Source organism: Hemibagrus wyckioides, linkage group LG04 (genome assembly GCF_019097595.1).
Source record: "Hemibagrus wyckioides isolate EC202008001 linkage group LG04, SWU_Hwy_1.0, whole genome shotgun sequence".
NCBI lineage: Eukaryota > Metazoa > Chordata > Actinopteri > Siluriformes > Bagridae > Hemibagrus > Hemibagrus wyckioides.
In genome coordinates, this window is record NC_080713.1 from 7893261 (window position 1) to 7908874 (window position 15614).

General features: G+C 38.2%; 1 protein-coding gene across 1 annotated transcript; it reads right to left on the bottom strand.

Moving 5' to 3' along the window:
- Window positions 1-971: 971 nt before the first annotated feature.
- Window positions 972-11723, bottom strand: pex16 (peroxisomal biogenesis factor 16). The gene is made up of 11 exons (XM_058388573.1): window positions 11490-11723; window positions 10634-10669; window positions 9173-9249; window positions 7612-7745; window positions 7423-7523; window positions 6595-6669; window positions 5597-5746; window positions 4232-4304; window positions 4023-4145; window positions 1982-2046; window positions 972-1883 (listed from the first exon to the last, which is right to left on the bottom strand). The coding sequence occupies exons 1-11, from the start codon at window positions 11614-11616 to the stop codon at window positions 1825-1827; spliced, it is 1020 nt and encodes a 339-aa protein (XP_058244556.1). The 5' UTR covers window positions 11617-11723; the 3' UTR covers window positions 972-1824.
- Between the last annotated feature and the right edge of the window lie 3891 nt (window positions 11724-15614).

Here is a 15614-nt window from a genome sequence, read left to right on the forward strand (position 1 = left end):
GTGGGTTCATGTTTACTCATGTGAAACAGACATCTTATTATGTTTAGTGCAAAGACAGCCATTTTAAATTAGACTTTGAGCTATGGACTGATGTTGAGCGTGCATTAGTGGGATCCTTCCTCATTATGTTTTAATACTCTGTTATGATGAAATAATGGAAGATTTTTGAAAACTTGGTGGTTAAAAAAGAAAAGATTCAGTGTTGCTGTGGAGAATGACTTAAAGTTTGGCTTTAATTTTGCTACTAGAATGTATAATCTGTCCTGTATCAATTAAGCCATTATAATCAGTTAAGAATTATATGAACAGCAAATTTATGGTGGCAAAAATACACAGATCAGTCACCACCTGTCTAATATTGTGTTGGTCCCCCTTTTGCTGCCAAAACAGTCCTGACCTTTCGAGGCATGGGCTGTCAGTAGTCATAATGTTATGCTTGATCCGTGTATATAAACGTTAAATTCAGTGTCACTAGTGGGTTTCGTACAGCCTTACATGTGACTTAACTGGTACATTATTCTAATTTTCATTCTGGGGTCTTGTCTTCTTACTTATGGCACATGGAACGAGCCACAAAATAAGCTAGGTCCTATTATCTGGCCGTTACAATCCGAAACTGGAAAACCCTTACAGAAAACGTCACCACAATAACGATTATACACATTACAAATCTCGAACATTTTCTTTTTATAGACAGACACCAATCCTGGCTGTCCAATGTCATTGATTTTACTGAATAAAAATTCTTCTTGTCAGTGAGAGAAGGAGAGGTTATGTTAATTCGTGACGCCAGACGTCTTATTTTCTGTATTGAGAAGCCAGTCGTTTTAAATCAGAGTGAGTTACGTATGCACTGTTTTTAAGCATGCACTTGTGGGATCCTTCCTCGTTGTGGTTTAATATGCCATTATGATGAAATGAACCTTCTGATCTCCATATGTTTTGAAAGGAAAAAAAGCAGAAGGAGTAAATTGCTTTTCCCATCACTGGCTGATTTATTAAATGCATAAAGGTGTGTAGAAAATCCATCATCTATTTCTAACACTGGATTTCTGGTCTTTCTTTCTTTTTTCTTTTTTTCTTCGGATGCCTTTAATAAAATCATGAATATTCATAATCACAGAGCATTTTCAGCCATTGCACAAGTCAGTTTTACTCAGTTACCAAAATGAGCTGTTAGTTAGTTCACAGTGAAAAATAGAGGACGTTCATCAGTTCACTGATGCTTATAATGCTGGTTTGAAGTAAAAGGGGATCCAGAAAGACAGGATGTCCTCTGAAAAAGGCCATATAGCTTTTATCAGTTCTACTCAACCCGATGATCTCATGGAAAAATATCTCAACAGCAATAATAATGACTTGAGCTCAGCAAGTCAGGGTGAATCACTGTCCTGCATTACCTTCAAAAAAAAACAAACAAAAAAAAACGCCCTGAACAGAAAAGATGTGTTCTCATAATAAATCATTACATGAACAAAGAATTGGTGTAAAATGTGGCACTGAGAGATTCAATTTATTGTGCTATACATAATTATAAAAAAAAAAAAAAAAAAAAGATTCATGAAAACTGAAACAAAAGAAAGAGAAGAATGATTTTCTAAACTGGATTATTAACTGTCTGTTTTATGAAAGCTAGCTAAACAAACTGAAATAATGTGCTGAGTCACAGAACCTCTACTTCATCTACAACTCAGATTGTCACAGGATGTTCTCATAGATGTGTGTATGTGTGTTTCCATCCCATGTGGTCTTTGCAGCAGACGTAAGCATTTTCTGAGTCTTTTCTCCAGACAGGTCTGCATGACCTTTTCAGCAGGTACAGCCTCAGCCCCAGTTGTAAAAGTAGATCTTCTGCCAAACGGGTAAGTATTCCATCAATGGACCTGAGCAGACAGGAAGCAGACATAATTAAGCTGTTGCAGAGAAGAGAGTACACATGATATTCTTGACCAAGCAGAATATGAAAATATGTCTCACTTACGTGCAACTAAGCCAACTCCAGGAATGTAATCGGCCAAGAACCGGAGAAGGAAGAGGATCTTTGCTCTGTGGTTGTGGAGAAATAGGATTAAACCATGGCTTAATTCAGATTCTGGACTGAAGACGTGTGGTAAACAGTTCTCTGGTTTGATGAGATCAGAATTGAATGTTTTGGCCTAAAGCATTATATTTGGTGGAAAGGCACCAATCCTGAGAACACCACCTCCACAGTGACGCATGATTATGGTAGCATCATGCTGAAAGTTACTCTTAGCTTATTCAGTGGCAAATTTGAAAAACCCTTAAAAAAAGGGTGAATTCTTATGAAGCCATAATGTATGTTAACTACTGCCAATAATTTACAATAATTTATGTTAATAATTCTACTAATTCTAATAAAAAGCTCAATCAGTTACTACACAACACATGTACACCGACCAGGCATAACATTATGACCACCTGCTTAATATTGTGTTAGTCCCCCCTTTTGCTGCCAAAACAGCCCTGACCCGTCCTGCACTGTGTATTCTGACACCTTTCTATCAGAACCAGCATTAACTTCTTCAGTAATTTGAGCAACAGTAGCTTGTCTGTTGGATCGGATCAGACGGGCCAGCCTTCGCTCCCTACGTGCATCAGTGAGCCTTGGCCGCCCATGACCCTGTCACCGGTTCAACACTGTTCCTTTCTTGGACCACTTTTGATAGATACTGACCACTGCAGCCCGGGAACACCCCACAAGAGCTGCAGTTTTAGAGATGCTCTGATCCAGTCGTCTAGCCATCACAACTTGGCCCTTCATCAAACTCGCTCAAATCCTTACTCTTGTCCATTTTTCCTGCTTCTAACACATCAACTTTGAGGACAAAATGTTCACTTGGTGTCTAATATATCCCACCCACTAACAGGTGCCATGATGAGGAGATAATCAGTGTTATTTCACTTCACCTGTCATGTTATGCCTGATCAGTGTAATTATCCCAAGCATTTCAGCTAGCTGCCTAACAGAAAACACAATCAAGCTTTTGATTTCCAGTAAAATGAAATGAACAAACAAATTGAAAAAAAAAGAAGCATAGCTGATTGTTAGAGTGAAAGTGAATATACAATAGAGTCTCATGGTTTCATGTGCTTTATAGCATGGCAGACATTTAGGCCTACTGTTAAATTGTCAGTAAATAAAAGTTAGTTTTTAAGCAGCTCTTATTCTAGAGACTAGCTAATTACAGCTTACCAGTAAAACAGACAAAAAGTGCAGACAACAAAGTTCAAAAATTCTACTCAACACTGTTTATTTCCCCCATGTTAAGGGACTCGGTTCTCCTTTTTCACTTCTTTCTATTTACTTTTCTTATCAACAGATGGATTGTCAATGTCATGGAGCTTAATCCCTAACTTTAAGTAGATTGAAGTCCTGCCACACTGAAATGCAATCATCGTCCGAGTGCAGCTGGAAGCCGCACTCAGGGGCATGACAACAATCAGAAAAATGCCTGAAAGTGTTCTTTTCCAGGAGGTATTAACGTCCATATAAAGGAACGCTGATTACGATTCCTAACAGGCTCGTTATATTTATTAAATCTATTCATACTGCATTAATTGCTGAGTCTATAATCAAGATTTACTGAATTACTACTTAAGCATGATAAAAGTGTTCAGATAACGAAACTACATACAGACAGACATAAAGCAGGAGGCGTTTGTTTGTTGCTAAAAGGAAGCTCTTACATTACAGTCTATTGTTTGACTATGCATGGCAATCATATCGCCACCTACTGGATAATTCACATAAATATGCTAATGTTTTTAATTGCTGTACATTACACACACTTGTTTTAGTTCATTAAACAGATCTAGTGATGCAGAAGTAATGGTGTCACTGATCAAAATGTGTGTATTATGATGATACCATTTGTGTATTTAATGTTTTCTTTTCAGTGCCAGCGATTAGAACATTTCAAGTTTGCCGAGATTTCCAGAACACCACTGTATGGTTCTTAACCCTGTTCCATGTTTAGATTATACACGAGTCAAACACTTACTCAGAGTATCGGTCATAGAAAGGTGAGCGGAGCAGGTAGTAAAGCAGGAGGAAGGCTCGTCTCCTCATCTCGGCCCTCTCTTTGCGGTTCAGGGTCTTCATCATGTCAGACAACAAACTGAAACTGTCCGTAAACAAAATGTTAATGACTTAGGAACTGACATGTTTGTTCTAACAGACAGACAGAAAGAGAACGAATGCTTCCTTTACCTCGTTATCTCCAGGATGCCGGAGATGAGCCACGGCTTCCAGGAACGCCTGCCGCAAATTCCTAGAGCGGTCACTGAGAGTGTACGGCGTTAAGGTAAACACACCTTCACATGCATACATTGTTATAGTGTAAATCCTTATTAATAGGAGTGGTGTGATATACAGTCACACCTGTATACCTACACAATCATGCGATTATCTAATCAGCTGCTCATGAGGCATTAGTGCAAGGCATAAAATCACGCAGATACGGACTGACAGCTTCAAGTAACGTTCACATCAACCACCAGAATGAAGAAATGAAGGGGAAAAAAAAAAAAAAAAATATATATATATATATATATATATATATATATATATATATATATATATATATATATATATATATATATATATATATATATATATATATATATATATACACACACACACATTATATATATATATATATATATATATATATATATATATATATATATATATATATATATATATATATATATATATATATGTGTGTGTGTGTATATATATATATATATATACATATATATATATATATATATATATATATATATATATATATATATATATATATATATATATATATATATATATATATATGTGTGTGTGTATATATATATATATATATATATATATATATATATATATATATATATATATATATATATATATATATATATATATATATATATATATTTTTAACATGGCATGTAAGCTGTGTCTAGATTCGAGTATTTCTAGATCTGCTGATCTGGGATTTTCTTCTACAACACTTGCTGGAGTTTACTCAGAATGGTGCAATAAAGAAATCTGCAGACTGAACCAATTTGCTAGTGAGAGAGGTCATGGCCAGACTGGTTCAAGCTGACAGAAATGCTGCAGTAACTCAGATAACCACGCTGTACAATTGTGGTGAGCAGAAAAGCATCTCAGTATATACAAAACATCAAGATTAATGCAAAGGATTTTGATTAAAGACCATATTCTGACAAATATTTAATGAAAAGAAATTAATTTCATTTAACAAATTTAATACCTGCACTGCTTCTACAACATTATGTAAGGAATACACTTGAGGTGTTCTGTTATAGGAAAACAATTAATGTTGGGGTGTTGTGATTGCTGCTGTTTTCCTATAACAGCAAGTCCTGAAATGGTTTAATCCTCTAATACCGTAGCAAACAATTTCTTACTTATTAAAGAGTGATGCATCATACTCTTCATCATTTTCTTTCTCATCCTGAAGACTTTCCTGTATCAGCAAACTCAAAGGAACACCCATACAAGTCCCTGGGTAACCAAACAATATTTTCATTGTTGCTCACTTGGCTCGCATTAGGATACAGTGCACTATGGGTCGAGCGATGTACAGTGATTCTGCAATAGTCTCCTGCAGGCCCAGAGGGGTGGGGCTTGCCTGTAGGTCCTCCTCCTGCTCCCTCCTCTTCCTCTCTCTGTGAGGGTCACCCCATAGCCGACTCTGCAGTGATGATGCTGAAGGTAAAACAATAGGGGTTCTCTTGTCATTTCAGTGCACTAAAATACACAGATATGGATGCAGATAAGAGAGAAGAACTGTTCAGTGTCCCAACCCAATCTGCGGCATATCAAATGCTGCCTGATTTGTACTGTGCATGACAACATACTGCATTTATGTAAACGTGGAAAGATTACAGTTAAAGCATTAGATTTGGAATAATAATTTTATCCTTAAATTGCATTTTTCCCCTCTTATGTGCACTTGTATGTTATTTGTTTACATTTCCATAAAGGTTGATCATCATGTATATACACCAATCAAAACATTCATTCAGTCATAACGTTATGAGCACTGACAGGTCAAGTGAATGACACTGATTATCTCCTCATGATGGCACCTGATAGTGGGTGAGATATATTAGGCAGCAAGTTTGTCAAGGGCCAAATTGTGATGGCTAGACAACTGGATCAGAGCATCTTCAAAACTGCAGCTCTTGTGGAGTGTTCCCAGTCTACAGTGGTCAGTATCTATCAAACGTGACCCAGACCTCAATCCAATCGAGCATCTGTGGGATGTCCATGCCTTGATGGGTCAGGGCTGTTTCGGCAGCAAAAAGGGGACCAACACAATATTTGGCATAATGTTATGCCTGATCAGTGTATAAAGTGTAAAGCATACAGGCACACCCAGGCACTATGAGTAATACCTGAACTGTGTCCCCTGCCTGATTTGGTGCCATATATCTGGTAGTTAAGCAGATTAGAGGCTTATGCACAATACCTCCTGTATAAGCTTTAGCTTCCTGTACAATTTAAAATACATTACACTAAAGTGCTCTGACAGAAATATTACGAAGTCTTACCACTTCTCAAAGGTCTCACCACTCTCCCTGAGCGCTGTCCGATGAATGTGATGTCTTCCTCGGCGCTGCCCTGATCTAGAAGGTGAGAGTTGTATGTAAGACACCACACTTTTCTACAGGAATCAAATATCATTCACTTGTCTTCACCAAATGCTTTTTCATGGGAAATCCGGAGGCTATCCTGGGAGAAGTAGGCATGAGTACAGCCTCTATAGTATACGATCTATCACGGTGCTCCATACACACACATACACACACCCCTAGGAGCAATTCAGAGAAGCCAATTCATCCACTGGCAAGGGGTGTGGAGAAAGCAGAGAACCTGGAGGAAACCCAATATGCCAACATGCTTTAAATTTTGTAGCCTGCAAGACTATACATGCTCTAATAATGTAAGGCAGCTCTGAAGAATTATGATGAGAAATGATGATAAACTGCAAGTATGACTCTTTCTATTGCTATCGGATCAAAGCATGAGACTTTTGAAATCACGTTATTCCCTTTTTACTGTTTACTGAAGGAACTGGAAAGAACAAATAAAGACACGATCAAAGACTAGTGTGGTCCCTCAGCTCAATAGCTTTGTCAACTAACAAAGCAGGAAGTGAAGGTTGTGTTCTTTATTGTCATTAAAGTGTTACCCAATCAGAGGGGAGCAACTGCTTGAGGCAATCACTCGATGCATCTATAATGTTCTACATGGGAAACTCATATAAAACACCCAAACAACAAAGGTATTAAAAAAAATCACTAACACACAACAACAGTAGAAGAAAGAAACAAAATAGTCCTTTGTTCTAAAGGAAAGGCTCTTGCATGCACTCTTACCTCTGTTATACAGCTGTATGTCTCTGTCCAGAGGGATTATGGGAGGTGACGTCTGGATGCCTGATTTGTACCAGAAGAGCAAGAGGATGCGCAGGATGGCTCTGCGGATATGAAGGAAGAGGATAATGGCATTTTCAGCGATGGTGTTATCAACCTTACAATCTAGAGTGCCACGCTTAAGACTTTTACTTCGCTATCTGGATGAGGACGACGACCAGCCAGCGCCCGGGTTCTCTCCACAGCTTAGCGGCTGCCATCTCAGTGAAGACTTCCACATACTCCAGGACAGAAAGCCAAGTTAGCAGCTTCTGCTGGGAGAGAGACTGTTGCAACACACACACACACACACACACACACACAGAGTTCACTATGAGCTGCTTTTGTGCAGGTCAAAAGTGCTGATACAGAGTATTTTCAAATGCCACCATAAACTCAATATAAGTTCAAGCTTTCTCTACGGAGCTCCATTAAGGCCAGTGTGAAAGAAGCCGAAGGTCATGAATTCCATCTCGTTTCCCCTGCGCCCCAGGCTGAGTGTTGCATTTATTGCACCACTGAAAGTGCCTCAGTCTGTAAATGTGTTTATTTCTGAACACTGAGGTTGGAAAACTCAATGATAAATATGTCGCTCTAGCACAAATTAAGAAATAAAGAGGTCTCAGGATACTGGGCTCCAACACACATTTTTCAGGATTAGACTCAATCGGTGTAAGGAAATACAGCAGTACAGGGACTGGAAGTTAAGCCAAAGATGGATAAATACAAGCGGCAATACAATATGATGCATTTTAGAGCTCTTTCGGTGTAGTGCGATACATTGCAATGTCATTGCAAAACAATATAATTGGGTTGCTTTTAATTCTAGTATTTTCTGATCAGTTGATGTCAGAAATGAATGCAACACACATACGAGAGAGAAAATGAAAAAAAATACAAAGAGACTATGCATAAGGAAGCTAAAATATAATCGGCCTCTATACTATTTAATAGCTACAGTAATATTTTATTTGGATTCATGATTATTATTATTTATTTTATAGCAGAAGATAATAAAGAACAACAGGCACAAAGGCCACACCTCATGTTGGAATATTAACAAGAAGCCACACCCCTTACATGGGATTGCTGAGGCCATGCCCTCTCATTGGTTTGCTGAGGCCATGTCACCTTCACAAGGACCGCTTTATCAGAAGCCACACCTCCATTACTGAAGCTGAAAGGTAGAGGCCACGCCTCCTACCATAAGACTGACAGGCACAGAAGCCCCGCCTATTTTACTGGACTTGCATGCATGAAGGTCATGCCTGCTTCATTCACTAAGTCTAACATAGACCATACTTCCTACACTGAGACTCATAGGCACTTAGGCCACACCTTCAACAACAAGACAAACACTTAGGCCACACCTCTTTCACAGGCACCTCTTTGACTTCTTTGGCATCATTAAAGTTGCCCCATCATATACTGTCACAGTGCACATTTAGTCAACAACTTGCTCCATTGATTGTCCTACTGTTCTGCTTTCTTGAGCCGAGGACACGCTGTTCCCTTTCAACTCTCACAATTCAACTCATCTCCAAACAACTTTATGTGCGTTACTATGCCAACAACACACAGGCCCACTGCTTTCTATCGGTGCCTTATATAAGTGGACTGGCTGCCAGGAAAAAAAAGCTTGGAGAGAAAGAAATGGAGAAAGTCAGACAGAAAGTGGGATGAGACTGAGAAAGGAACATCTACAGGAAATTACCACAGGCAGAGTCCTGGAGAGAGCCTTCCTGAGAATGTCATCATTCAGCAACACCAGCAGATTTGATGCTGAATACACTGCAAAACAAAACAGGCAAAGAAGTCAGGACAAAATGAAGCACTGACAACTCTTTCCAATTTGTTAGTGTTTCTTCAGTTTTACACAAATAATTTAATGGATTCAATGCCACTGTAATGCATTAGAAAAAAATAGTTTGTTATAGAATATAATGTTGTATCAGCTCTAATGTTAAGTCAAGTCTATAGAATACAGCACGCATTAGTTCTTCCTGCATACTATGTATCACGACTATACCGGAAATCTGCTCTTTCTGCTCAAAGCAGAAGGACAGAAAGGATAAGGACAAAAAAAATGTATTGTAATTATATTTCTTTCTTAAATATGATAAATAAGCAATTATTGATACACATATCTAAAACGGCCGAGACTGACTTGAACTGATGAAATAGTTAATGACATATGCCTCCATTTCTGACATGTTTTGCTCAACTTGGCAACAAAAGATAGAGCCAACCGGATTAATAACAGTGTCAGATAGCAGCTGATACACATTGCTTTGATAAAACAAACAAACAAACAAGACATTGGTGCAGTGATGGAAATAACATGTAGGCATGCAAAAAATTGTAGACAATTGTTTAGTTCAAAAAAATATAGAAAAATAAAAAATCAATGTGTTATCAGTGTTTGTTATCAACCAGGCCAACACACCGATAATGCAGAAGCATATTAAAATAAAATCACCTGAAAGCAAACCTGTTTGTGTGCCATGTATCTGATATTAAAGCCTTGTATTGCACTTCACACACAATGTGGTAAAGAGACATGTGCAGTAACTTCATATATTACTGAGGGCGGTTAAATTCAGACTATTTTAGCTTGCACAGATTAATGAGAAGGTAAATGAGGTCTAGGTGAATTAAGCCAATTTAGACAGACATGTAGAGAAAGTTCAGGGAACAAACAGGGATAAAAAGTAAAAAACAAAAAGTCTACATGTAAAAACATGTTAAGTTGTTCCTTATCATTTTGTTTTAAATTATATTATGAGGGAAAAACAATTAACAAACACAAATGCCAAATAGCCATTTCCATTTAATTTAATCTGATTAAAATGTTATTTTGTCAATTAATACACATGGATAATAGATTGTTAAAAATATATGTTCATGAACAAATAATAAAATAAAAACCAGAAACTCTAGTCTGGCTCAAAAGCATATTTTCATTTGCAAAAGAATCTGACAAAGTCCAATTTAACAAAGAAAATATTAATATGTAACTTTTCTTCTTTACAAAAATGAATTAATTGTACTATTTGTAACTTATAATATTACTATTAATAATGCTAGTTATACTACACAATGAGTAGAATTACATAAGGAGAAAACAGAAAAGACAGTGGAAACCAATACTATTATGTTTGTAAGTGACTCTTACCCAGCTCTGAAAGTTCATGGGAGTCTGAAAAGCGGCCTGTAACAGAAAAACAGTTTTTTTGTAATCATGCTTAAAAGATTTTTTTTATTTTGTCATCATGCTTAGAAACAAAATACGCGCCCCAAACTGTAGATTACTGTCTGTAACATGTTAAGTCACACACACTGATGAAGCTCAGTTTTGAGAGTATACTGGGACATACACCGATCAGGGATAACATTATGAGCAGTGAGTGGTGACGTGAATAAGACTGATGATCTCCTCATCATGGCACCTGTTAGAGGGTGGGATATATTAGGCAGCAAGTGAACATTTTGTCCTCAAAGTTGATGTGTTAGAAGCAGGAAAAATGGGCAAGAGTTTGACGAAGGGCCAAACTGTGATGGCTAGACCACTAGATCAGAGCATCTCCAAATCTGCAGCTCTTGTGGAGTGTTTCCGGTCTGCAGTGGTCAGCATCTATCAAAAGTGGTCCAAGGAAGGAACAGTGGTGAACCGGCGACAGGGTCATGGCTCATTGATGCACGTGGTGATCCAACAGACGACCTACTGTTGCTCAAATTGCTGAAGAAGTTAATGCTGGTTCTGATAGAAAGGCGTCAGAATACACAGTGCATGATGGATCAGGGCTGTTTTGGCAGCAAAAGGGGGACCAACACGATAGTAGGCAGGTGGTCATAATGTTATGCCTGGTCGGTGTAATTATGGCATAGTTTGCAGTTTGCATAATTGGATCCTGGGCAGCTACCTAGAACAAATGCAGTATTTAGAAATAACTTCCTGCATTGAAGCATGGCAACTCGGCTTTCACTACACATTAATTCTCTGGTACTTTCACTTCCTCGAAGCCTCTGACCTGCTATTAGATAAGACAGAGTCCGCACTGCGCTCTCCAGCTGCGCCGTAACACCCGGGTTCCGGGTGACGTAATCCCGGTAGCGCTGAAAAAGGTGTGCAATTTGCTCTAAATAAGGTCGAGACATTTGGGCAAAGCTAATTAGCGCAACATCCCATGAAAGCTCATTAATCAAAACGCGCAACGGAACGTGAATGACACTTCCGCGATGCAATGCGCTTCCGGCAACAGCGTGACAACGTCCTGTTGAAGGCGGAGAGGAATTTAAAGGCACCGCGCACTCTGAGCGCGCTTAACGGAGGGGTGTGCTTTCCTATACAAGGAAAGTAAGTAGACTTTATTTGTCACATATACATTACTGCACAGTGAAATTCTTTCTTCGCATATCCCATCCTTGGGGGTTGGGGTCAGAGCACAGGGTCAGCCATGATACGGCACCCCTGGAGCAGGGTGGGTTAGGGGCCTTGCTCAAGGGCCCAACAGTGGCAGCTTAACGGTGCTGGGGCTTGAACCCTGATCTTCTGATCAACAACCCAAAGTAAAGCAGGTTAAAAGGAGACTAGCTATCATGAGTTTACATGCTTATATCCATTATCTTTTCAAGAGGGATTTGTGAGACATAATCAAGAGATTCATGTTATAATGGCCTTAAATATTTCCTTTATATTGGAGCACCATATAAAATATGAATTTAGCACTTACAGTGTTTACTGTCTCTATGTTTTCGATCTATGTTTGTCTGCATTACCTGTTTTTGTTGTGTGTAGCACCTTTGGTCTAGGAGGAATGTTGTTTCATTTCACTGTGTACTGCATCAGCTATATATGGTTGAAGTGACAATAAAGCTTCTTTGGCTTCTTTGAAGAGTACAATAATTTACACACTGCTTTGGATGTGGTAGCTTAGTGGTTAAGGTGTTGGACTAGTAAGTTTGAATCCCAGGTCCACCCAGCTGTCACTGATGGACCCCTGAGCAAGGCCCTTAACCCTCAATTTCTCAGTTGTTTAAAATGAGATAGATGTCTGAGAAATGAGAAAATGAGATGTCTGTCATATGCCGTAAATGTAAAAATAGGAAACTTTGGAAAACTTAATGTCAAGATAATATCAAAATAATCTCTGTTTCAGGAAGGGTGTTTTATTATATCTAACTTGGCTATGTAGCCTAAATTCATTGAATAGTATGTTATGACGGCCACTTTACCCCCAAACAGCAGGTTCATTCTTTTGAAATCTGCTTGTCAGTGGGATAGCTGAGACTGGGATTAGGCAAACTGTGGATGTTTGTCCCAGAATTGATTTCTCTAGGTTTAAAAACAAGTTGCTGTGGCTGTGAGTTTTTATATCTGCCAGAATACAGCAGTCGGCGCTTTCCTGCCGGTCCTGCTTGACCAATTCATGGATTTGTTGCGCTTTAGACGCAAATCAGTTTCTGCTTCCTCCTGATAAGCCCACTTTAATATTTAATGTAAAAGCTAATGAGCACCAGAGGTTACAGTAGTAACCTAACCTTGAGGACATGTCCAGGCCATGTGATGAATGTTCATGCTGATGACGCATTTACAGGAAATCTGCATTTCAGTTTTGTCAAGAAAATAAAACCATTGGTCTTAATATCATAATGTTCTCTGCTGTGTTTAAGATGACAGTGAACTCAAACTGAATATTGAATTCAGTTTGAGAATATTATTGTAATTTATATTGATGATATTTGAGCCTGTGGATTTTATACTTCAAACTTAAAGGATCTGAGCAGCCATTTTCTATGCAGCACACATAATAATAATAATAATAAAAGGGGTGAAACACAGTGTCACTCTCTGTGTCTGTTTAGTGAGTCTATTTATCTGAAGTGTGTTTAGCGTTCATAAAAGTATGAATTTATATTTGGATTGAAATATGAAGAGGGTGTGACCTAAACTGAATGCTTATTTTATGTTATCAGCTAAGTCTTGCCTATCATACAACTATCCTTATCATATATGCCATCCCTCTCACATGGATGGTTGTGGCATCATCAATAAGAGAGAGCAGGATTGTTTTTTACAGGAGTGTTTTCTCACATAGTCATTATTTTTGTTGCCTGCAACATTTTTATATTAAAAAACAACATCAAGGGTGAGCCTATGCATTTGTCACGAAGCCACAGTAACCTGGGCAAGTGGTTATTTTTTAGTCTGGCACTTTGTGCGTGTCCGCTTAGTGACCTATAAATCTGCTTAGCAACCAGCACTCACCCACAGTGATGAACACTGCATCATTACAACATTAATCTGAAATGGTCTAAAGACATGAAATGGGCTTAAATATTATCAATATAAGCATGTCATACTGCTGGGAATGATTATACAAAAAAGTACTTAGTGTAATAAAAAATGGATTATAGAACTCATCTCATCTAGTATTTACACAGACTGACCTCTTCCAGTTTGGGGAAAGCTTAGAAAGCATAGAAAACTATAATGACTCGAGAATTAAAGGTAGTCTTTTGAAACATAGTGAAATATAAGAGTCAACTGGCAAAATAGCCTCCATTTTAACCAGAGCTTTTCCTGAGAATATTAAAACCAGTTGAGGATGGAGTATAAGTATAGACTAAGCATTATCCCAGTAGAGGAGATTAGAGCGGTCAGAAATCTCATTTTGTCAATTTAAACCCTTGGAGCTGTAAGACCAGGCCTTCCCCTGACAAAGCTGCAGCCTGCCTCAAGTCTGCAGATTTTAAAGTGAGGGATGACACTTATGATCTAATAGAGCAGTTTGATGACAACTGTGTCTCAAGAGCATTGCATTTCCTGTCATCCATCAGCTGCAAGTGATCATTAGGATGGGAAGGAAGTTAAGTTTATGCACTCCTGAATGTAACCTCTGTCTTCTCTTCTCTTCTCTTCTCTTCTCTTCTCTTCTCTTCTCTTCTCTTCTCTTCTCTTCTCTTCTCTTCTCTTCTCTTCTCTTCTCTTCTCTTCTCTTCTCTTCTCTTGAGGACACTTCTTTCAGACAATCCTCTAGTGCCTGTGGGCCAAATGCATTCATCTTGTAAGCTAGTTCAGATAAAAGCACCTGCAAAAGAAATAAACAAACATTAGATTAAAGCAATGATTTAAAAAAGAAGAATACATTTGCACAATATTCCCGTTTCCTTAAATGCATGTTTGCTGACCAACATTCGCGTCTTTAATTTTGTACTGGAGTTACAGTAAGAGAAATGAGTGTCTATCTCACAGTTATTACCATAACACAAGCCCAAATCTTTATATAACAATTTATATAACATCGTAAGTGCCATAATCTCATTTAAAAAGCTACAGTGCATCAGATTCTTTGTTAAAAATGAATAAAAACATGATTATTGAGCTAGGGAACAAAAAATACTGTATAATGTGATTTACTGAGTTGCTGTGAGTCACCCTGAGAAGTCCTGTAATAGTAATTCAAAATCAGCACTATGTCAGGGGTGGGGTGTCATTGTGAAGTGTGAATTGGCTCAAAATCTTCATGCATACACAATACACCAGGGCTGATACTTAGAAAAATCATCATACCACAGAATATTCGATCAGTGCTAGTGTAACAAGTAATATATGCAGGCCCAGAGATGTATATTGTGTGTATATTAAATAAGGGGGAAAAACAGAATAGATCTTATCATACTGTTAGAGCCAAATATAAAAACTCATAAATAAAAACACAAAGTTGATGATTATTGTCCTTCTGCAGAACCTCTCAAAGTGTTGTCATCTTATACCACAGAAATATTTATTCAGGAACGGCCATGTCATACATTTTGTCAGTTAAGCCACATTATAATAGCTTTAAGCATTCATTTACTTGTTATGTTGTTGAGAAACAGCAAATCCCTCTATCCTGAAGACTTTCTTGTTTTCATTCTTCTTCTTTTGGCTTTTCCCTTCAGGGGTCTCCACAGCGAATCATCTCTCTCCACCTATCCCTATCTTCTGCATCCTCAACACTTACACCCACTAGCTTCATTTCCTCATTTATTACACCCATATACCTCCTCTTTGGCCTTCCTCTTTGCCTCCTGCCTGGCATCTCCATGTCCAACATTCTCCTACCAATATACTCACTCTCCCTCCTCTGTACATGTCCAAACCATCTTAATCT